At 36.0% G+C, this 24,596-nt stretch overlaps 1 protein-coding gene across 1 annotated transcript in view; it reads right to left on the bottom strand.

Annotated features, from left to right (window-relative positions):
* ADAM28 (ADAM metallopeptidase domain 28) overlaps window positions 1–24,596 on the bottom strand; it is a 114,931-nt gene that overhangs the window by 40,752 nt on the left and 49,583 nt on the right. The window contains exons 7-10 of the mRNA XM_023736694.1: window positions 19,670–19,741; window positions 18,663–18,734; window positions 12,934–13,103; window positions 9,592–9,676 (exon numbers count right to left, since the gene is read on the bottom strand). Coding sequence (XP_023592462.1) covers window positions 9,592–9,676; window positions 12,934–13,103; window positions 18,663–18,734; window positions 19,670–19,741 — 399 coding nt within the window. The remainder of the gene's footprint in view (window positions 1–9,591; window positions 9,677–12,933; window positions 13,104–18,662; window positions 18,735–19,669; window positions 19,742–24,596) is intronic.

Below are 24,596 nucleotides of genomic sequence, written 5' to 3'. Positions count from 1 at the left end.
CAAGGCCAGGGGCCATCTGTGGAACGGAGCATCAATTGCTCATATGTAAGTTCAAGCTGAAGTTAAAGAAAATTAAAACAAGTCCATGAAAGCCAAAGCACAACCTTGAGTATATCCCACCTGATTTTTGGAGACCATCTGAAGAATAGATTTGATGCATTGAACACTAATGACCTAACACCAGACAAGTTGTGGAAAGACATCAAGGAAATCATACATGAAGAAAGAAAAAGGTCATTAAAAAGACAGGAAAGAAAGAAAAGAACAAAATGGATGTCAGAAGACACTTTGAAAGTTGCTCTTGAATGTCAAGTAGCTAAAGCAAAAGGAAGAAAAGATGAAGAAAAAGAGATGAACAGAAGATTTCAAAGGATGCCTTGAGAAGACAAAGTAAAGTATTACAATGAAATGTGCAAAGGTCTGGAGATAGAAAGCCAAAAGGGAAGAACACAATCGGCATTTCTCAAGCTAAAAGAACTGTAGAAAAACTTCAAGGCTCAAGCTCCAATATTGAAGGATTTTATGGGGAAAATATTAAATGATGCAGGAAGTATCAAAATAAGATGGAAGGAATACACAGAGTCACTGTACCAAAAAGAACTGATCAACATTCAACCATTTCAGGAGGTAGCATATGATCAAGAATTGATGGTACTGAAGGAAGAGGTCCAAGCTGCACTGAAGGCATTGGTGAAAAACAAGGCTCCGGGAATTGACAGAACACAAATTGAGATGTTTGAACAAAGGATGCAGTGTTGGAAGCGCTCACTCATCTATGCCAAGAAATTTGGAAGACAGCTAACTGGCCAACCGACTGGAAGAGATCCATATTTGTACCCTTCCAAAGAAAGGACATTTAACAGAATGTGGAAATTATTGAACAATTTCATTAATATCACACACAAGTAAACTTTTGCTGAAGATCATTAAAGATAGATACAGCAGTACATTGACAGGGAACAGCCATAAATTCAAGCCGGATTCGGGAGAGGAAGTGGAATGAGTGATATCATTGCTGATGTCAGATGGACCATGGCTGAAAGCATGCTTATGAGGAACCTGTACTTAGACCAAGAGGCAGTCATTTGAATAGAACAAGGGGATACTGAGTTGTTTAAAATCAGGAAAGGTGTGCGTCAGGGTTGTATCCTTCCACCACACTTATTCAATCTGTATCCTGAGCAAATAATCTGAGAAGGTGGATTGTATGAAGAAGAAGTGGGCATCAGGATTGGAGGAAGACTCATTAACAGACTGCGATATGCAGATGACACAACCTTGCTTGCTGAAAGTGACGAGAACTCAAAGCACTTATAAAGATCAAAGACCACAGCCTTCAGTATGGATTACACCTCAACATAAAGAAAACAAAAATCTTCACAACTGGACCAATAAGCAACATCATGATAAACAGTAAAAAGATTGAAGTTGTCAAGGATTTCATTTTACTTGGATCTACAGTCAACACCCATGGAAGCAGCAGTCAAGAAATCAAAAGACACATTCCATTGGGCAAATCTGCTGCAAAAGATCTCTTTAAAGTGTTAAAAAGCAAAGATGTCACTTTAAGGACTAAGGTGCGCCTGGTGTTTTTAGTTGCCTCATATGTACATGATAGCTGGACTATGAATGAGGAAGACCAAAGAAGAATTGATGCTTTTGAATTATGGTTTGGGCGAAGAATATTGAATATACCATGGACTGCCAGAAGAACAGAAGAATCTGTCTTGTAAGAAGTACAGCCAGAATGCTCATTAGAAGCAAGGATGGCAAGACTTTGTCTCATATACTTTGGACATGTTATCAGGAGGAACCAATCCCTGGAGAAGGACATCATACTTGGCAAAATAAAGTGTCAGTGAAAAAGAAGACCCTCAATGAGATGGATTGACACAGTGGTTGCAGCAATGGGCTCAGACATAGCACCAATTGTGAGGATGGCGCAGGACCAGACAGTGTTTCTTTCTGTTGTACATAGGGTTGCTATGAGTCAGAACTGACTCGATGGCACCTAACAACAACAGGGTGGGAAATTTATGACTTTTTTTATCCTGTTGAGATGAACCTCGTAAACTATGCTATATAGCAATATGGAGTTCCCAAAAGGGGGGAAAAAAATCAAGCCACAAAGTTTATGGTGAATGGAAATGTGTTTAAATAAAGTTTCCAGATTGCAGTTCCTTCAAGTTTACGGTATCTTTCTTTAAAAAATGATTTTCATAACGTAAATGGTTTCTTTCTCTGAAATGACTCCATTCTTTCCTATCCCTCTCTAAATCCCACCCACCCTTTGAGGTCCATCTTAATAAAACTTTTACTGCCCACATTAATCTTCATTAACAAGCCTCTCTTCTAGACTACTACTGCAGTTTTCAATTCTAGAATATAGCACTAAGATATATGCCATCGTATGTTAGTAACTCTTGCTTTATGCATGCTAATTTCTCTTCCAATTTTATGGTAAACCCTCTCAACATGGAAAGTACACTTTTTTACTTCTGTCATACCATGAAGCCTATCACAAATCCAGATTCACAAAATAGCCAATAAAAATATATTGGTTCCATTTCTACCTTGAATATGGAAAGCTGAAAAGATAATTATTCTTACCCTAACAACAAAGAAAAATGAAATAAAATAAACAACAAGCAAACAAACAACATAACTTTCCTGAATCCATCAGTAAGCTGAGGTTGTAGAACATACAAACAGCCTGAAATCTAAGGAAAGACAGGTTCTTACAAGAAGAGGTAAGACATGATAATTGGCTTATCTATGGCAGAGCATGGAAGGAAAGATGCCAGAAACTCTACAGCTAAAATCTTAAATGAGATGCTTAAGACTGAATGTAGGCTAGCGGAAGCCTCAGAAATAAGACAGAGGAGCACACTCTCAGGCTCTTCTCCAAGAAACTCCTCTAGATGCTCCTGACAGAGACCAGAAGGAAGACCAGAAAGAGCTTCCCTTGATGATGGAGATCTAGAGAAGCAAAGCAGCAGCTGCTGAAGAAAAGCATGAAACCATATCCAGACTCTTATCCCCTAAGGTACAAATATCGTAAGCCACTGATGGAGGAATAGCAATTCCAGACAACCCAAGACACTGTCGAAGACCCACTGAACCTAGGGAAAGGGTGAAAACAATAAGCAAACTTCTACTTCTGTGGGAAGAGGTGGGCAGACAACACCTTGAGCTCAGCATCCCATACAAATTCCAATTAAGGTCTCCTTCCATTAGGAGACAGGCAGAAAACTGTCTCCCACAAAAGACCCTCCAAAAATTGAAGAGTTTGCTACCATGGTAAGGATGGACAGGATCACTAAGAAACTCTCATTCCTGAGGACCAGGCATACAAGACCTGTATAAGACTGAAAGTGAACCAGAGGAAAAAAAGAAAGAGAAAGAGAATCCTTCTTCTGCCCACAACCAGGATGTAGAAAACTGAAAATAATATCACTCCCAAACTTACAATAAATAAAAACACTAGAAAATGGGCAATTCACAATTTTCTTAAAGCCATCCTAGAGTTGAACCCATCATAGGACAAAAAACAAAGCTGAAATCAGAGGAAAGGCAAGCCACCATCTACAAGGAGAGGTGTGACATGCATAGTTGCTTACCTGGGGCAGACATGACCAGAAGCCAGTAAGAAGAATTTATCAAATGAATAAATAAATAAAATGGGTAAAGGTGGAGTATGGTTTAGCAAGAGAACTCAAAACACGTGAGGGCCATAGACATAAGGGAAATTCCATCCACTTACAGGTTCTTCTCCACAGACCTCGCCAAGCAAGAATCTTGAGAAAGCCTCCCTCATAGTGTAGGTCTGAGGTGAGGAACGGCAGCAGAAAAGGCATGAAATGGCTCTAAGATCCTTCTCCCCTCTCTCTCCTACAGAACAAATGCAGGGTCAGGACTAGATTGTGGTGAGTGCCTCACTTGCCTCACACTAGCTCTAGTCCTAAACTAAAGCTTTAAAAGTCACTGGGGAGAGGGCAACAAACCCTTTCACCCTTAGGGCACTGTTGAAAACCCAATATATCTACGAGAAAAGAACAGGAAAAAACAAAAAACCTCAACACTACCCCTGGGAGGTAAAGGCAGCAATGTACGCTGGGCCAAATCATTAAAGCTTTCCTTTAGCTGTATTGGAGCGGGATTACTTAAAGGCCTCGCCGCAGACATTAAGTGACACAGAACATACTGAGGCTTAGTGAGAAAAAAAGAGAATACCTGCCTCCCTCCCACAAAAGGCTAAAAAGCATCCAGTAATAAGTAACAACAGCCTCCTACTGGGAGAGGGGCAAGAACATAAAAATAGAGAAACAACAACAACAAAAACCAAAACACTTCTCTGTCAGGTGCAGTACAAAAGGAAGGTCTACAGCTGAGAGTGGAGCAGGCATTGAGAAAAACTTTCTAGCAAATGTATCTTCACCCTAAACACAAAGTAATGCCAGAGGAATTTAAAGCTCGTGGTGTACTGAAAGTAACCATAACTATAAAAACTCTCAAATCTACCTCCTCTCCTACTAGATTGAATAAAATCTGCACAATGAAGTCCTAACAGGAGGAAATAAGTGATTTTTCTATAGACATAAAATCTCAGTCTATTGTCTTTCACAAGATGCCTAGTTTTCAACAGAAAAGAATAAGAATTACAAAAATACAAGAAACAAAACAAACAAGCAAAAACAAAAAAAAAAAAACTACCAATAACCTGCCAAGACAAAAAATAACAGAACCACATTCATATACGACATGTTAACACTATCAGATGGTATTTAAAATAACTATTATTAATATGTTAAAAATTCAAATGGAAATGATGGACAACATGCAAGAATAGATGGGAAATTTCAGCAGAGAGCTGGGTACTATAAGAAAGAATCAAATGGAAATTCTAGAAATGAAAAACAGAGTTACAGAGATGAATAATGTCTTCTACAGGCTTAACAGTAGATTCAACATAGCTGAGGGAAGAATGAGTGGACTTGATACATCAACAAAAAGTACCAAAACTGAAAGACAAAAAGAAAAGAAAGTAAAAATTAAAAAAAATAATAATAAAAATAACATAACAGAGCATACAAATGTGGAGGAAATATAGTCACACGTGTGTAATAGGAATCACAAAAAGATAAAATGTAGAGAATGGAACAGAAAAAATATTTCAAAAAATAACGGTGAATAATTTTAGAAAATTAATCACAGACAACAAGCCCCAGGTTCAAGAAGCACAAGGAACACCAAGTAGGGTAAATGCCCATACACATACCCCAAACACTCACCTAGATACACCTTAACTATAATAAAATGGAAGAAAACTAAAGATAAAGAGAAAATCTTAAAGTAGTCAGAAAAAAAGACACATTTCAGAGGAATAACTATAAAGATGATAACAGACTTTGAATTAAAAACTCTGCAAGCCAGAAAAAAAAATGGAGTGAAATCATTAAAGTCCTAAAATAAAAACATTGTCAACTTAGAAATATAAACTTGGTGAAAGTATATTAAAAAATGAAGTAATAATAATTTTTTTCTGATACAAATACTGAAAGAATTCATTGCAGCAAATCTGAATTAAAGAAATGTTAAAAGATACAATAATTCTTCTGGAAGAATAAAAATATGATGCTAAATAGAAACTTGGATCTACAAAAAGAAATGGAGAGTGCTGGGAATGCAATAAAGTTTTGCAAACATAAGCCTATTTTTTTCTTATTTTAAAATTTCACCAAAGGATAACTGTCTATCTAAAGCAAAAATAGTAGCAATGTATTGTACATTTATAATTTGTATAAAAGTTAAATATGTGATAACAATAGCATAGAAGATGGGAGACAATAATTGGAGGTATGTTCTTGAAAAGTCCTTACAGTACATATTGAGCAATATATTATTACTTCAAGATAAACTAACAATTAAAGATGTATACGCTAAACCCTAGGGTAATCCCTAAAAATAAATAGACAGACTGAAAAACAGCAAATAGTGGAGATAAAATTGTATTATTAAATAATACTCAGTTGAACCAAAAGAAGATAGAAAAAGAAAATGAAGAATAGATGGAACTAATATAAAACAACTAGCAAGCTGGAAGATTTTGCTCCAATAATATCAATAATGATATTAGATATTAAAAAAATAAATAAAACATTGCTGTCGAGTCGATTCTGACTCATAGCAACCCTACAGATATAAACGGTCTAAACACAAGGTATAAAATACAGAAGTCAATGGATTGGACAAAGAAAAAAAAATCCAAGTATGAACTGTCTTCCAGAAACCTTTAAATGTAAAGACACACATATGTTAAAAATGAAAGTAATGTAAAGTTTGTTATAATGTAAACATTAACCACAAAATGTTCAAGATTAATATCAGAAAAAGTAAACTTCAGAATAAAGAATATTTAAGGGATAAAGAAGGACATGACATCATGATAAAGAGGTCAATTTACCAAGAAGAAATAGCAGCCTTATCTGTGTATACCTAACAACAGAGTTTCAAAATATGTGAAGCAATAACTTATAGAATTGAAATAAACATATCTGCAATTACATTTAAATACTTATACAGTCTACCTCCATAGGATTTTAAAGACCTTAACAAGACTATCAATCAACATAACTCAATTAACAATTGTAGAACACTCTGATCAGTAACAGCAGAATACACATTTTTCAAGTTCATATTGAATATTAACCAAGATCAAACTTCAAAAAGTTTAAAAATGTTGCAATTCTACAAAGTATGTTTTCATTCTGTAGCAGAATTAAACTAAGAATCAATAACAGAAATTATTATAACACACTTATAAGTAACACATGAATCAAAGAAGAAATCAAAAGGACAATTAGAAAATATTTCAAACTGAATGAAAATGAAAACACATATATCCAAATATTTGCAAGCAGTTAAGCAGTGCATAGTGGAAAATTTATAGCATTACTGCTTATATTCAAAAAGAAGTCCTTCAAATCAATGATTTAAAATTTCACCTTAAGAAACTAGAAGAATAAATTAAATGCAAATCAGAAGGAAGGAAACATTAAAGTCAAGAACGTAAATAAATGGAATTGAGAATAAGAAAATCATAGAGACTATCAATAAAACCAAAATCTTTTTCTTAGAGAAGATCAATAAAATACATAAATCCCTAGCCAGACTGAGCATAAACACATGCGCACACACACACACACACACACACACACACACAAATTACTAATATCATGAATGAGAGAGGGAGTACCACTACAAAGTATACAGATATTAAAAGGATAATAAAGGAATATTAACAAATTTATGCCAACTTAAATGAAGTGGAAAAATTTTCTAAAAGACACAAACTACCAAGGCTCACTCAAGTAGAGATTGAGAACCTGAATAGCCCTATATCTATGGTAAAAATTGAATTTGTAATTAAATTCCTTCTCACAAAAACTCCAGGCTCTGATGAATTGTATAAATATTTCAGGTATATTGTAGAAAATGGAAGAGTTGTGAACACGTCCCAATTCATTTCTTGTGGCCAGCTGTACCCTAATAACAAACCCTAAAAAATACGCTATAGGAAAAGAAAACTACCAATTAATATCATTCATGAATATTGAAAAAATTCTCAGGATAAATTAGAAAATTGAATCAAGCAATACATACAAAAGATAATACATTATGGCCTTATTGGGTTTATTCTGGGAATGCAAGATTGGTTTAACATTTGAAATTCAGTGAATGCCATTCACTATGTCAACAGACTTAAATAGAAATACTATATGATCTTCTTATAAGACTTAAAAGAAAAATGATAAACTTTAATATTCATTCATGATAAAAAAAAATCTCAGCAGGCTAGGAATAGAAGAGAACTTTCCACTTCAATCTAATAAAAAGTAGCATGACATCATGATACCAATATATGCAACAATATGAGTAAGTCTTAAATAATTATGCTATGTGAAAAAGCCAGATTCATAAAACTACCTGCTATATGAGTCCATTCTTTATAACACAAAACTATAGGGATAGAAAACAGACCTATAGTTCCCAGCGGGTAGGGGCGGAGGAAGGAGTTGACTATACAACGGCACAGGAGAAATTTTCAGGGTGATAAAGATTTTCTGTGTCTTGATAGAGATGGTGGTTGTATGACTGTAAGTACTTCTAAAGACTCAGAACTATACACAAGAAAGATAAATTTTACTGTACATAAATTACATCTCAATAGTCCTGACTTTTAAAAATAAACATGTATAAAGTAAAGGCCTTGAATAATTCAAGCAGGTTTCTCATTGTCCATATATCTTAATCTGTTATGTGTTTAGTTCATGATAGAATTATTGTGTCTTCTTCCCTAATCTCAATTCTCTGTACACTAAAAACATGAAATATTACTGTCTACTTTGATGAAAGTTCTCTTCCATTCTCACTAAATACTGCTTACAACATGTTGCTTTAAATTTACTAAACTCCTTTGCAAACTTGTCTCACCTCTCTCCCCCTTTTCCAGATAAGCATGGTTCCTCCATCTGTAGAAAATCGGAGACCTCTCCTCTCTTTTTTGAATATTCCTACACATTTCACCCTTTCCCTTTCATGTCTCAAACAAACTCTTCTTCCAGCTACTTTTATCAAGGAACTGTACCCTAAGATTTTAAACTTTTCTATAGATATCATATGGTCAATTCTCCAAGTGTATTGGAGATGAGGTAATGAAGCCATTTTATTTTCTGTTTTTATACTCTTGACACACTAAGAACAGCACTCAAAAATATTCTTTGATACGCCTACCTGAACCCAGTTATAAGAGGCACCTTACTCATCATTTCAGATGATTGGAGAGAGGTTTTCACCTCCACTCCAAGTCAAGCCAGGATCCCCACATGTCAGCACTCATCTGTATTCACAGTTTTGCTCAGACATTCTTCCCACCTAATATATCTTGCAGGAGCCCTGGTGGCACAGTGGTTAAGAGCTACGGCTGTTAACCAAAACGTCAGCAGTTCGAATCCACCAGTCGCTACTTGGGAAACCTATGAGGCAGTTCTACTCTGTCCCATAGGGTCACTATGAGTCAGAAGCAACTGGATGGCACCTAACAACAACAATATGTCCTACGGCCTGCATAAGCCATATCCTTCCTTCAAAGACCAGATAAGATCCCACTGTCCCTGTCATCTCTTCACCAACTCCTCAGACTTGCATTATTTTTTTCCTTTTCCAAACTCTTTGTACAGTCATAGCAAATTAGTTGCTAAGTACATATTAGCTTAATTTGGTCTCTAAATCTTGGGTGTTTATAGAAGTATATATTACATTCATGATCACAGAAAAGCCATTGCCATCGAGTTGATTACAACTAATAGCGACCCCATGGAGTTTCCAAGGCTGTAAATCTTTACGGAAGCAGACTGCCACATCTTTCTTCAGCAGAGCAACTGGCGGTTTCGAACTGCCTACCTTTTGTTAGCAATTGATCGTTTTAACCACTGCTCCACCAGGGCTCCTTTTCATGATCATAGAGGATTCTTATTTTAAAGAAAGTAGACAGCATGAACTGTAGAACCAACAGTTCATCTTCAAACAAACCTGAACAATGCCAACAGAATGATAAGGAGAGCACATTGTAGACATGAAAGCAAGGCCTACGGTCGTTCCAGAAAGTTCTGTTGCCCTGCAATAAAGGAATAAATTGATATAACAACTTATGATTCTAAGCTATATTTTCTATAGACAATTCTTCCAGGCCTCTAAATAGTGAGCAGAGAAACTCACATTGTGAACCCTCACTCTTAAATTTTTCCTTCAATTTTTGAATTTCCATGAGGCATTTTTTTCTATAAAATGGTTCTCATATCACCTGAAATCCAAGTACCTGGCTATAATTACTTTTAATATTTTCTATCTCTCACTAATAATTATTATATTTTAAATGTGAAACTAATTCCTTATCAAGAAAAAAATGTTGTTTGTCCTAATAAGTTTTTTCTTCTACCTTATTTTTGTTAGTGTTGCCACACATGCTTTTTTCTCATTTATATATTTATCTTATATATTTTTATATCCATTTTTTTTTGTTTAATGCTGTTTTAGCTTCAGTGAGATTTTGAATTTGGACCATTCTGAAAGTATCTGTCTTATTAAAAATTTATGATATTGAAATATTTGTCCGACTGAAGAGGGGTTTGAACCATTTGCCTTTAGTTACATAGATGACTTGTCTAGTCTTTAGAATTTTTTTTTTTTGGTTTGCTTTGTTTCATTTGTTTTTTCTATAATTTGTAAGGGTTCTATGCTTTTCACTTTCTTTTTGTTCTTTTGCTAACTTTACAAGATCCTGGTTCTTGTTTGTCTCTAGAAATTTGCAATGCATACATTGATTTTTTTAATTCCTCTATTAAATTCATTTGTGTAAAAAATTGAACCTATATTTTCCCACCTACCAATATCAAGAATAGAGAGTACTGACTCTGCCATGCAAAACAGGAAGTTAGAGAACTTCCTCCCACTTTCCATTCTCTGCAGAGTTTTATCCCTTTATTTAATCTGATATTTCAGATTATTTGTTATTTTGAAATTATATTTTACATTATACATATTTTAAAGATTTACAATATTTGTACTCTCCTTTGACACTATATTGTAAACTTATTTATACTTAATTCTACATTTGTGTGGTTTCAATTCTCACTACTAGATTTATTTCAAGCCAGTACGTTTTGTGCTGAGATATTATACAACAATAGATTACCAGTACAGAAACATAGCTCACTGGTAAAAAATAAAATCTCCTCCCATTCAGAAATTTTCTACTTTGGTTCCTCTTAGTAGGTGGAGTATATTAAACTCTAACATTCTTACCTGGTTATGTCTAGGTATAGGTTATCTTTTGTTAATTTATCTAGTAAATGATAAGACTTTCAATTTACAAATGGAAAGACAAATATTTCCTCTATTATATCTTTAAATAGTGTTTTTATACTGTTTTATTTTGCCCTCTTCAAGAAATCTGTTACTGATATTGGACTGCCATTATTTACCTATACTTCTATCATCCTTTTGATAATTTTTCTTTCTACCCTGTTCCTCTACAGTATGGGAGTACAACAAGATTTCAGCATAGCCCCTGCAGCCAGTCTAGGAAGAGTTCAAGTCTCTTACTACTTACTGGCTATGAGATATTGGAAAATCACTAAACCTCTGCACTAAGAATGAGCTCTTTCACATGGTAGACTCTTGAGTCTAGAACTCAACTTCCCAAATTAAGCAAAGTGGCAGCTATTCTCCAGGAGACCTCCAAAGAGCCTGCCTTGCAGTATTCACATTCTGAGTAATGCCTTCCCACTGAATCTCGGTTGGCCCTCTAACTTAATCTTGACCAACAGAGTATACCAGAAGTGATACTGTGTAACTTCAGAGCTTAGGTCATAAGAAGCCTTGAAGCTTTCTTCTGATCCTCTTGGAATGTTTATTCTGGGAGAAGCTAGCCACCATGTATGAAGTCCAACTTCCTTGAGACTGCCATGTTGGAGGAAGTCCAAGTTAGCCACATGAAAGGCTGTATAGCAAGAGAAAGATGATCAACCAGCCTAAACTATTCCAGCATGCCAGCCCACACATGAGACATATAAGTAAAGTAGACTTATTTTAAGTCAGTAAGTCTTGTGCTGAGATGTTATGCATCAATAGATAACCAGTACATAAATATCAATTAATTATGACAGGACATAGCCCACTTATTTTCCATGACACCCACCACTGTCTCAGGAAGAGGAACTCTCTAGTAATCTCAAATCACTCTTTCTGCTTCCTTCTATCTGATTCTCACTGCAAATCATCCAATAGAATTTAGATGCTCAGCAGTCTTGTGTAATTTATAGTCATTAATTTCCCTTAATTTTTTTTTTTAAGTTAGTCCCATTTCAGCATGATGGTAGATGTCTTAGTTTCCTACTTCTGCTGTAACAGAAATATGGCATGGCTGTATTTAAAGAACAGAGATGTATTATTCCACAGTTCAGGAGTCTAGAAGTCTGAATTCAGGTTTGGCTCTAAGGGGAAGGTCCTTCTTTGTTTATTTCAGCTTCTAGTAGCCAGCAATCCTTGGAGTTCCTGGACTTGTAGATTTATCTGCCTCCGTCACTAGGCAGCATCTACCTTCCCCCATGTCAGTGTGTTTCTGAGTCTAATCTGCTCTTTTTATAACTCAGAAGTGGTTAGGTCTAGGAAATACTCTATACTAATAAACAAAACCAAACCCACTGTCTTCAAGTCAATTCCCACTCACAGCAACCCTGTAAGACAGAGTATAAAACTGCCCCATAGAGTTTCCAAGGTGCACCTGGTGGATTCAAACTGCTGACCTTTTGGTTGGCAGCCATAGCACTTTACCAGTACACCACCAGCATTTCCTCTACAATAATAGAGCCTCATTAATATAACAAAGAAAACCCTATTTTTAAACAGGATTATATCCATAGGGGTTAGGATTCCAACACATATTAGGGGTAACGTACTTCAGTCCATAACAGTGGAGGTGTGGGATTAGAAGATAATATTCACTTTTTTTTTTTTCTAACCCAAATGTTTCTCCTGAATAGAGCCCAAAGCGTAAGAGTTCTTTTTAAAAGCTGAATGTAAATCCCTTTTGCTATTGTCTAAACTTGTCTTTCCTTTCTGTATATCCAATAAAAACTGACAAGCTTTATGTAAACCATTGGACAATTACTGGTTTCTGTTAAAAATATATTTGTATCAAAAGTAAGGGCATATTCAACATAAGATTCAAATGAGTGTGTTTTGAACTTTTAATCCTTTTTGTGTAAACCCCTTCCTCTTACCCTATATTTTCAGATACCTTCTTTACCAAGTCTTTGAAAAGCTTCAATGATGAATATTATGTAGTGTGCAAAGGGGAAAATCTATACATACGTGATTAACTGAGCAATATCATGGTGCTTTCTTCTTGGGAGGACACTCGCCCTCCATTTAGAAAAATTTTCCAGGGTGAAGCTTGCATTTGGAGTTATCTTTATCTTATCTTCATCTGTCCAGATTTCCATACCAACTAAGGCCACACGAGTATCAAGTTTTTTATAAAGCTGTCCAGAGAGATAAATGGCAAAGAAACACTTTATAATGATGACATTGTCTTTTAATATTTCCAATGTGCTTTATATTTTCAAACTTATTTATAACAACACTGTAAATACCTTCTTTCTAAACATAGTTGTGAAACAGAAGTTATCTATTTTTGCAGATACTACCATCCCCATTCTAAGGCAGAGCAGACACCCTTAGAGGTTTCATGTTTTAAACTTCTTTTTTGGAGAAAAGTCCCTACTGAAATAAACTTCTCCTTGCAACCTCAAGAAATTATAATTTTGTGCTAATGGCTCATTACTATGGCTTCTTTTAAGTATATTTACTCATATGCTTTTGAATGTTCTCAAAGTCCTAATATTTCAGAATTAGCAAAGCTGGCTCAGTGCTGATTTTGGTATTGAAGAAGTTCCACACTATATGAAAAAGTCCTACATCTGTGAATCACAATAAGTAAGACTATAAAGGGTAAGACAGTACACAATACTGAGGAAGCCAGCACAGCTTGTCCAAGGCAAGGTCATGGAAGCTCCATAGCCACATCCAAACTCCCTGAGGGTCCGAATTACTGGGCTGAGGGCTGTGGGGACCATGGTATCAGGGAACACGTGGCTCAACAGGCATAACACAGTTTATAAAGAAAATGTTCTAGATTCTACTTCAGTGAGTAGCGTTTGGGGCCTTAAAAACTTGTGAGCATCCATCTAAGATACTCCACTGGTCTCACCCCTTCGGGAGCAAGGGAGAACGAAGAAAACCAAAGACACAAGGGAAAGATCAGTCCAGAGGACTAATGGACCACAACCACCGCAGCCTCCACCAGACTGAGTCCAGCACAACTAGATGTTGCCTGGCTACCACCACTGACGGCTCTGACAGGGATCACAACAGAGGGTCCCAGACAGAGCTGTAGAAAAGTGTAGAACAGAATTCTAACTCACAAAAAAAGATCAGACTTACTGGCCTGACAGAGACTTGAGAAACTCTGAGAGTATGTCCCCTGGACAATCTTTTAGCTTAGTAATGAAGTCACTCCTGGGGTTCACCCTTCAGCCAGAGATTAGACAGGCCCATAAAACAAAATGAGACTAAAGGGGCACACCAGCCCAGGGGCAAGGACTAGAAGGCAGGAGGGGACAGGAAAGGTGGTAATAGGGAACCCAAGTTTGAGAAGGAAGAGCGTTGATATGTTGTGGGGTTGGTAACCAATGTCATAAAACAATATGTGTACTAACCGTTTAATGAGAAGCTAGTTTATTCCGTAAACCTTCATCTAAAGTACAATTAAAAAAAACGTATTAAGCAAAAAAAAAGATAAGTAAGTTCTAATTCTTAAACCAGGACTGAGACAAATAAACTGCAAAGCATAGGGGACAAACCTCAGAAATAAAGGGTTAAAGTTATGAGACAATATGCCTGTAATTAAGATAAATGCTTAATTAGTTAGTATGATTTATAAAACTGCACAGTGACAGACCTTCTCATGAAGCAATTTTCTGCTGAGAAACCTGAAGAAATTTTTTAAAAAAGAGTAGTTCGGAAAACAATAAAAGCATTGAAGGATGCAATTATTATCAAAAGAGAAGTAGAAATCCAACCAGATTATAATCCTTTCCATGATTATTACCTCAACTTCCTTGTTTCTTTCTTGTTTTATTTCACTCATCTGACAAACACCCAACCTTAGTTAAAACCAATTCTCCCCTACTTCTCTCCTCTACCATGCCTCTGAAGACAGATGGAGAAAACACAGCTGTGCCAACCACTCCACTTTAAAGTCATGGCTACTCACATCAAGTGGTCCTTACAACTCCCCAGCAAACCTGCTGCGTTTTCAAAACCCATTCAGTCTCAAAGGCTTCTGCACAATTTTTCATACCTGCTCCTCTCAGAAATTCTAACACTTTTTTTTTTTATATCCTCAATTTCAGCAGATAGCCTTGCCTCCAAATTCACTGAGAGTTTACAATCAATCAGAAGAGGAGTTCCAGAAGTTCCCATCACCACCTCTTCCCCCTTACCTATGCTTGTCCAGACACCCTGTGCTTCCCCTTCCATACTATATGGATGAATGGCCAGTCAGCCTAAGGCCAACTTAGGTGGCACATCTATCTCCTAATCAAGGGTATTACTCCAGAAACTTTTCTCTCTTTCCTGAACTATCCATGAGTAATCTTCCATCAAATCATTCTTATCAGCATAAGAAGGAACTATAATTTGTCCCATTTTAGGAAGAAAAATACCCACTTCTTTTAATGCCACTTCCCCCTCTGACTTGTGTCTCATTTCTCTGCTCCCCTTAATAGCAAAACATCTTGAAAGTGTTTTCTGTCTCTAATTGTTCCTCTCTCATACTCTCTTGAATTCACTCTAATTATGCTTGTAATCTTATACTCCATAAAACTGGGTTTGTCAAAGTGGTCGATAATTTCTACTTTGTTAAATCCAGTGATCTATTCTCAGTCCTCAGCAGCATTTAATATCATTTGCCATTTCCTCCTCTTGATAGATTTTCATTTCAAGTAGCTTCCAGAACAGTACTGTCTCCAGGTTTCCACCTACCTCGCTGTCTACCCCTTCTTGGTTTCTTTGGTAGTTTCTCCTCCACTCTGACCTGTAATCAAAGAAGTACTCCAGGGCTCAGTGCTTAGGTCTCTATTCCATTTATCTAGCTCCATGCCCTTGGGGATCATAAACCAGGGATAGGCAAATCTTATCTGTACAGGGCCAGATAGTAAATATTTTAGACTTTGCGGGACATATATTCTTCGTCACAACTACTCACCTCAGCCACTGTAGGAGGAAAGCAGTCATAGATAGTATGTAAACAAATGGCATGGCTGTTGAAATAAATTTATTTTACAAAGGCAGCAGGCTGGATTTTGTTCACAGCCTATAGTTTTCTGACCCCTAGCCTATATCATTTAAATAAGCTGAAGACTTATACACTTATATCTCCTTCCAGTACTCGTTCCTGAACTCCAATTTTGTATCTCCAGGAAACTAGTCAGCATTTCCAGTAGGATGTTTAAATGATATCTCAAACTTAATGTATCCAAAACAGAAGCCCCAATCTTTCTCCCCAGTCATGCTCCTATGCTATTCTTCCTATTCTTGAAATTCCTCAGGCCAGAGTCCTTTTTTTTTTTTCTTAGTCTCCCACCCCGCCCCCCTAAACCCTGTTAACTCTATCTAAACTCAGCTATTCTCACCAAACTCATTATCACCGCTTTTGCCCAAGCCATCGTCATTTCTTGCCCGGAATTATGGAATGATTCTTCTACTAGTCCTCTTGCTTTCCTTCAGTTTCTTTTCAGCTTAATGGTCAAAGTAATCTTTTAAGAACATACATCTGATTATATCAAACCCAGCCCAGGCTTTCCAATGTCTTCCCATCATGTGCAGAGTAACAGTCAAAGTTCTTGCACAGGACCTCAAAGTTCTTCATGGTCTGGCCACCACTATTTCTCAGAAGTCATCGCCCCCTACCCTCATCCTGGCTCACTTCATTTCAGCCACATTGGCCTCTTTATTGTACTTCAAACTTGACGAACAAGACCCTACCCTCAGTGCCTTTGCTCTGACACACCCTTCTGCCTCACACACTCTTCCCTCCAGATATGACGATTCCTTCCTTCAGGTTTCTACTCAAATGCCACTTTATTAGAGAGGTCTTCCCTATATAACTTAGTACCCACGATGAATCTCTCTCTTTTTTACCCTACTTTACTTTTTTCTTTATAGTACATATTACTATATGACATACTGTTTATTTTATTATCTATTTGTTTATGTTTTTATCCTTGAACATGAATGTAAACTCCTTGAAGGATTATATATTTGTTGTTTTTGTTCCCACTTTATCCCCATAACCTAGAAAAGTACCTGGCACAAAGTAGGTATTCAATAAATATGACCAATTCTTAGAGTTTCTTAAAAAAGAATGGATGTAATCTTTGTGATAAGAGGAAGGGATATGACTTTGGTCATTTAATCTACCTTTATTTTCTTTACATTCTTAGAGAATTTGCAGGATACCACAAAATAACTCCATTGTTTCGAACAATGCATGTCAACTACTCAACTAATAAGAAATTAACAATTAAGATTTAATTAAAAGGGATCGAATAATCCTTTTATAAAGATTTTGAAAATTAGATGACAAAATTATGTTTAAGGAATACACCAACAGTTTTACAATCCAAATGGGCTTTGAAATCTGACAATTATTAGCAAGTTACTTTGCTTCCCAGGATGTAGTTCTTTAGCTGCAAATTATGCTTAGCAATATCCTTCTCAGGTCTGTCTTGAGTGTTAAATGAGATAATGCATATCAAAAATGCTAGGAGTTGAAGTATTTTGTTTTTTTTCTTTTTTCCTTTTTCTTCTTTCTATCAACTTTCTACTGGGATTTGTTTTTCAGAATTTTCTTACCAAGCTTTAGGAAAATAAAACAAAACAAAACAAAACAAAAAATCACACTAAAAAAACAGCTTTTATATCTTCATGGACCTGAGAATAGTATGTGAAGTGGCAAGTAGGTGAGAAAATTCCCTATTATGCAATATTAATATTCAATGAAGCAGTGATCACCACTCATAAGCCAGTCTTAGGGGTCTGAGCTTTCCTCCCCTGCTTCATGAGCATTCATAGAGAAGCTCAATGACACCTCACGGAAAATTGTTTAAAATTATATTTAATAAAAGAGTAGCTACTAAGGCTGCTAGGTACAACCAGATACCTCATGGGATTTGGTTCTTTGGTTTGGAGATTTAGGGCTATGGTTTCATGGGACATCCCAATTAATGGCCTAATAACATGTTTAGTGCTTCTGTTTTATCTCCTAGTTTGCTGCATAGTGGCTTGGGTCTTAACAGCTTTCAAGTGGCCGTAAGGCACAACAATTGGTCTCTATTAGCCTGGAGCAACAGAGGAAGAAGGAGAGTCAGGAATAGGAGGATAAAATGGAATGTGTAGCTAATTGCCTCCATGAAAAACTGCCTCCTTTGCCATGAGACCAGAACTGGATGGTGTCCAGCTACCATTTCCGAACATTTTGATCAAACATTCTACGAAGAATCCTTATCAAAAGGAAGAAAATGCAGAACAGAATTTCAAATTCTCATGGATTCCAGACTTTCTGGACCCAGAGAGGCTGGATGAACCCCCAAAACTATTACCTTAAGATAATCTTTAAACCAAAAATATTCCCTAAAGTCTTCTTAAAACCAAACAAAAGTCTAGCTTAACTAGTCAAGAATGTCTGCCTTGAGCATTATGCTCTTTTAAGATTGATCTATATGGGATCAAATTGACAACATCAACTCAAACGATTAAATAGGAACCTTAGGGGGCAGTGAGTTTATGTTAATGGGGGAGGAACAACTCAGAAAAGGAGGGAAAGAATGGATGAACAACTCAAAACATGTAATCAATTCACTGAATTATACATATAGAAACTTGAATTGGTGTATCTTTTTGCTGTGTATATTCTCAACAACGGCAAAAAAATAAAAGAAATTATTTTTAAAAATTATATTTAGTAAAATATATCGTACCATGTTGACGTAATTGGCCATCTCAAAAACTCTCTTTCTTATTTCCTCTGGATTTTTATTGTACTTTTTAAACTAAAAAAAAAAAAACAAGACAAAATATGAGAATTAATAGAAATTAATTGGAAGTTTTAAAAGGCAACGTTAGTATATATTACTTATCGGTAGTTAGAGTTAAGGATCAGATATAAAAGTTAACAGTAATAAGTTAGAAACCAATTGCTTCCTTATTTCTATAACTATATTAAAGCACTTTGGGCATAGAGATGTTTTATTATTTTTTTGAGCTGTTTCATTTTTTGAAGTACTAGCTCAATGTAAGGCTCTGCAGAATTATTTCAAACATATTTCCAGTTGTGTACCATGGTTACTTAAGCTGTGCAGAATCAATGCAAGGAACAGCTTTTTTTTTTTTTTTTAAATGAGCATTAAGCAAATGCAGTACAATAAAGAGGCCAATGTTTTAGGACTTGAAGTAATAAATTTACTCATATTTTTATAGCATAAGTTTTTTCTTTTTGAGATCACATATTACGGACCTTGCTTTTAGAAAATCCAATATATGAACATGTATTCTTATAAAAGACGAAAAACAGTGAATATTACCAAAGGTTTGCATTTTTCAGAAGATTTAATTCAGTCTTTTATATTTACCACTGTCTGATGAGCATAAATTCTAATTTACAAATGATTTAACTATTTGATAGAAGATAAGGTGACAAAGGGATTTAACTGGAAACTGAGTTTGGAGTCTTAACACGATAAGAAAAGAGCATCCTAGTGTAAAAAATTTCAATTTATGCATTTTATACCAGGTGTAAATATCTGAAAAGGAGAAATAATATCAGTTTTATAATAAATGTTAAATTTCATAGGTTCAGAACAATTTGTAACCATAGCTCAAATTCATGATTTTTGAAGACTGATTCAGAACATTTACTATCTCACATAATAAATAAATTTACATAGAAGGGGGTTTTAAAAGACACATTTATCTAATATATATTTACCTCACCATTATCCAGGACCAAATAATATTCTATGTATTTCTTATTTTTCTGAACCTTCTGGTCATTGGATTTCTGAAATATAAGAAGGAAAATTACTAAGACAACATCTTTTTCTGCAAGAATCATCTGTTTATTTGAAATGTGTACTTTTCTGAAAGGTTGATTGATATCTTGGACTAAAGGATGACAGTATTACCATTTTAACTCCAACTCAATAGCTAGGATTATGTGCAGACAAAACTCAGGATGTTACAGCTAGGAGGGACATCAGTAATACTCTAGTCTGACTCCTTTATTTGACTGGAGATTAGATGGTTTCACAACTAATTCATAGAAGAGTTGGTGCTAACTCCAAAGTCTTCAGATTTTTTGAACAGTATACTTTCCTTGTCATTCTGCCAAGAAATAGAGAGACTATGACTTCAGCATTCTTCCATTGTCCTTTTAGTAGCTTTTTATTCCCATCCTGGTGAATATAACCTTCTTTACGATAGTGCAATGCCAGAACTGCCAAAACACTTATCTCTTCAGGCAGCCCTGGATCTGTTTCCTACATTCTAAGATACTGTTTTTTTTTACTTTCTCAAAAAAAAAAAAAAAAAAACATTTTATAGTGCATTGTCCCATGAAAAAGTAGCAGATGGCTACTTATTAATTTTAGGATTCATATTAAATAATAAAACATCAAAGTTTATTATGTTGCATTTCTGGAAGTGTTTATCTTTTAACAGGTGAAACTTTTCCATTAACAAAACAAATTACTGAAGATAGAATTTCAAGTATTACCTTGAGAGATACATACTTATCCCCTCCCCCCAACACACACGCTCTCCCTAGAAACAAAACATTGATTATACTTAGTAAGCACCTACACTTCTCTGGGCAATAGGGATACAGCAATGAAATAGACATGGTCCATGTGCTTAAGAAGCTCACATAAACAAACAAATATAGAAATATCAGATGGTAATAAGTGCTTTGCAGAGGATCAAATGGAGTGATGTGATATTGAGTAACTATGGTCATTTCAGAATAGATGGTTAAGAACAGCATCTCTAAAGAGTCAGCCCTTAAGCAGATATATTAATGACAATGAGAAGCCAGAAGTGGGAAGATAAATTGGGAGACAATTTCAGCAAAAAAAAAAAATTTATACGTATATATGTATACATAGTAAAAAGACTCTAAGGTGAAATGATACTGGCATATTTCAAGCATAGGGGAAAAAAGTTAGTGTTTGTTGGGACACAGTGGGGAAGGTGAGCTGTGGGTGAGGTGAATAAGGTAGAGGAGATTACAGAGGTAGGCAGGACCCTAACCATAGAGAGATGTGTAACCCATGGTCAGGTATTTGAACTTTGTACTAAATGCAATGGGAAGCCATTTTCTTTCAGCAGAAAAATGACATGATATTATTTACAGTAAAAAAATAACTTCATCTATTGTGTGGAGAGTGGATTCTATTATGTGGAGAGGCAGGAATGAAACTAGGAAGATCAGATAGAGGCTGTTGACATCATTATTGTGAGATGGATGGTGCCTTGTGGTAGTCCAGAGGAATTAGCAAAGAAAAAGATCTAGAATGTCTATGGAATATACGATGGATACCATATAAGGCCACCACTAGTCTGTAGTTTGTTGTACTGTGGTGGCTTGGATGTTGCTGTGATTCTGAAAGCTATGCTACCAGTATTTCAAATACCAGCAGGGTAACCTGTGTTGGACAGGTTTCAGCAGAGCTTCCAGACTAAGACAGACTAGGAAGAAGGACCTGGTGATCTACTTCTAAAAAAAAAACTGGCCAGTGAAAACCTTATGAGTAGCCATAGAACACTGTCTACTCTAGTGCTGAAAGATGAGCCCCACAGGTTGGAAAACACTCAAAATACAAGTGGGGACGAGCTGCCTCCTCAAAGTACAGTTGACCTTAATGATGTTAATGAAGTCAAGCTTTCAAGATCCTCATTTGCTGATGTAGCATGACTTGAAATGAGAAGAAATAGCTGCAAATATCCATTAATAATTGGAGTGTGGAATGTATGAAGCATGAATCTAGGAAAATTGAAAGTTGTCAAAATGAAATGGAATGCGTAAACATCGATATCTTAGCCATTAGTGAGCTGAAATGGACTGGTATTGGCCATTTTGAATCAGACAATCATATGGTCTGCTATGCTAGGAATGACAAATTGAAGGGAAATTGCATTGCATTCATTGTCAAAAAGAACATTTCAAGATCTATCCTGAAGTACAATACTGTCAGTGATAGAGGATAATATCCATACACCTACAAGAATGACCAGTTAATATGACTATTATTCAAATTTACCCACCAAGCAGTAATGCTGAAGATGAAGAAATTGAAGATTTTCACCTCTTTCTACAGTCTGAAATTGATCAAACACGTGACCAAGATACATTGATAATTACTGGTGATTGAAATGTGAAAGTTGGAAACAAAGAAGAAGGATCAGTAGTTGGAAAATACAGCCTTGGTGATAGAAATTACACTGGAGATTGCATGACAGAATTCTGAAAGACCAATGACCTATACGTTGGAAATACCTTTTTTCAACAACATATATGGCAGCTATACATATGGACCTCATCAGATGGAATACACAGAAATCAAATCAACTACATCTGTTGCCAAAGATAACGGAGAAGCTCAGTATCATTAGAACAAGCCCAGGGGCCGACTATGGACCAGACCATCAATCGCTCATATGCAAGTTCAAGCTGAAGGTGAAGAAAATTAAAATAAGTCCATGAGAGCCAAAGTACAAACTTGAGTATATCTCACCTGAATTTAGAGACCATCTCAAGAATAGATTTGACACATTGAACACTGTCCTAGGCTGGGTTCTCTAGAGAAGCAAAACTAGTAACACATATAAATATATATAGAGAGAGAGATTTATACAAGGAAACAGCTCACGTGATTGTAGAGGCTAGAATGTCTCAAGTCCATGGATCAGGGTAGAGGCCCCTCCCAAGTCACACAGCTGCAGAAGCTGGTGAGCCCAAGATCAGCAGGTCAGAGAGCAGGGCTCCCGCTCACAGGCTGCAAAGATTGACAAATCCCAAGTTCGGCAGATAAGCTGACAACTCAGGTCCCAAGAACCAGAGATGAGATGACGAGGGCAGCCACAGGATCCAGAGACAGCAAAAGGCCAGAACATCTGCTTATATTCAGATGTGGGCCACACCCCCAAGGAGACTCCCTTTCATCTGATTGGCTACTCACAGTATATTCAGTCATTGGAGTGATCACATTAAAACACTGAGAATCATGGCCCAGCCAAGCTGAAACACAATCTTAACCATCACAAACACTAATGACTGCAGACCAGACTAGTTGTGGAATGACATCAAAGACATCATACATGAAGAAAGCAAGAAGTCATTAAAAAGACAGGAAAGAAAGAAAAGACCAAACTGGATGTCAGAGGAGACTCTGAAACTTACTCTTGAATGTAGAGTAACTAAAGTGAATGGAGGAAATGATGAAGTAAAAGAGCTAAACAGAAGATTTCAAAGGGCAGCTCGAGAAGACATAGTAAAGTATTATAATGAAATGTGCAAAGACATGGATTTAAAAAACCAACCGGGAGGAACATGTGTGACATTTCTCACTCTGAAAGAACTGAAAAAAAAAAAAAAAACAATCAAGCTTTGAGTTGCAATTTCGAAGGATTCTATGGGCAAAATACTAAACGACACAGGAGGCATCAAATGAAGATGGAAGGAATATGCAATGTACAGTGACTCTTCACTGTACCAAAAAGAATTGATCAACATTCAGCTATTTCAGGCGGTAACAAATGAACAAGAACTGATGGTACTGAAGGAAGAAGTCCAAGCTGCACTGAAGGCATTGTTGAAAAACAGGACTCCAGGAATTGGAGATGTTTCAACAAACAGATGCAATCCTAAACGTGCTCACTTGTCTACGCCAAGAAATTTGGAAGACAGCTATCTGGCCAACTGACTCGAAGAAATCTATATTTGTGCCTATTCTAAAGAAAGGTGATCCAATGGAATGCAGAAATTATCGAACAATATCATTAATATCATACACAAGTAAAATTTTGCTAAAGATAATTCAAAAATGATTAAGCAGTACATCGACAGAGAACTGCCAGAAATTCAAGCTGGATTCAGAAGAGGACATGGAATGAAGGATAGCATTGTTGATGTCAGATGGATCTTGGCTGAAAGCAGAGAATACCAGAAAGATGTTTACCTGTGTTTTATTGACGATACAAAGGCATTTGACTATGTGGATCATAACAAATTATGGATAACATTGCAAATAATGGGAATTTCAGAACACTTAATTGTGCTCTGGAGGAACCTGTACACTGAGGAAGAGGCGGTCATTCAAAAACAACAAGGGGATACTGAGTGGTTTAAAATTAGAAAAGTTGTGTGTCAGGGTTGTATCCTTTCACCATACTTATTCAATGTGTATGCTGAGCAAATAATCTGAGAAGCTGGACTATATGAAGTAGAAAATGGCATCAGGACTGGAGGAAGACTCATTAACAACATGTGATATGCAGATAACACAACCTTGCTTGCTGAAAGTGAAGAGGACTTGAAGCACTTACTGATGAAGACCAAAGACTACAGCCTTCATTATGGAGTACACCTTAACATAAAGAAAAATATCTTCACAACTGGACCAATAAGCAACATCATGACAAACAGAGAAGATATTGAAGTTGTTAAAGAATTATTCTACTTGGATCAAGAATCAACACGCATGGAAGCAGCAGTCAAGAAATCAAACAACATAGTGTATTGGTTAAATCTGCTGCAAAAGACCTCTTTATTTTATTTTATTTTTTAATTTAATTTAATTTTTTTTAATTGTACTTCAGGTGAAGGCTTACAGAACAAATAGTTTCTCATGAAACAGAAG

The sequence above is a fragment of the Trichechus manatus genome, unplaced genomic scaffold, assembly GCF_000243295.1.
Source record: "Trichechus manatus latirostris isolate Lorelei unplaced genomic scaffold, TriManLat1.0 scaffold00090, whole genome shotgun sequence".
Taxonomy (NCBI): Eukaryota; Metazoa; Chordata; class Mammalia; order Sirenia; family Trichechidae; genus Trichechus; species Trichechus manatus.
This window is presented reverse-complemented; position numbering and strand designations above follow the sequence as displayed.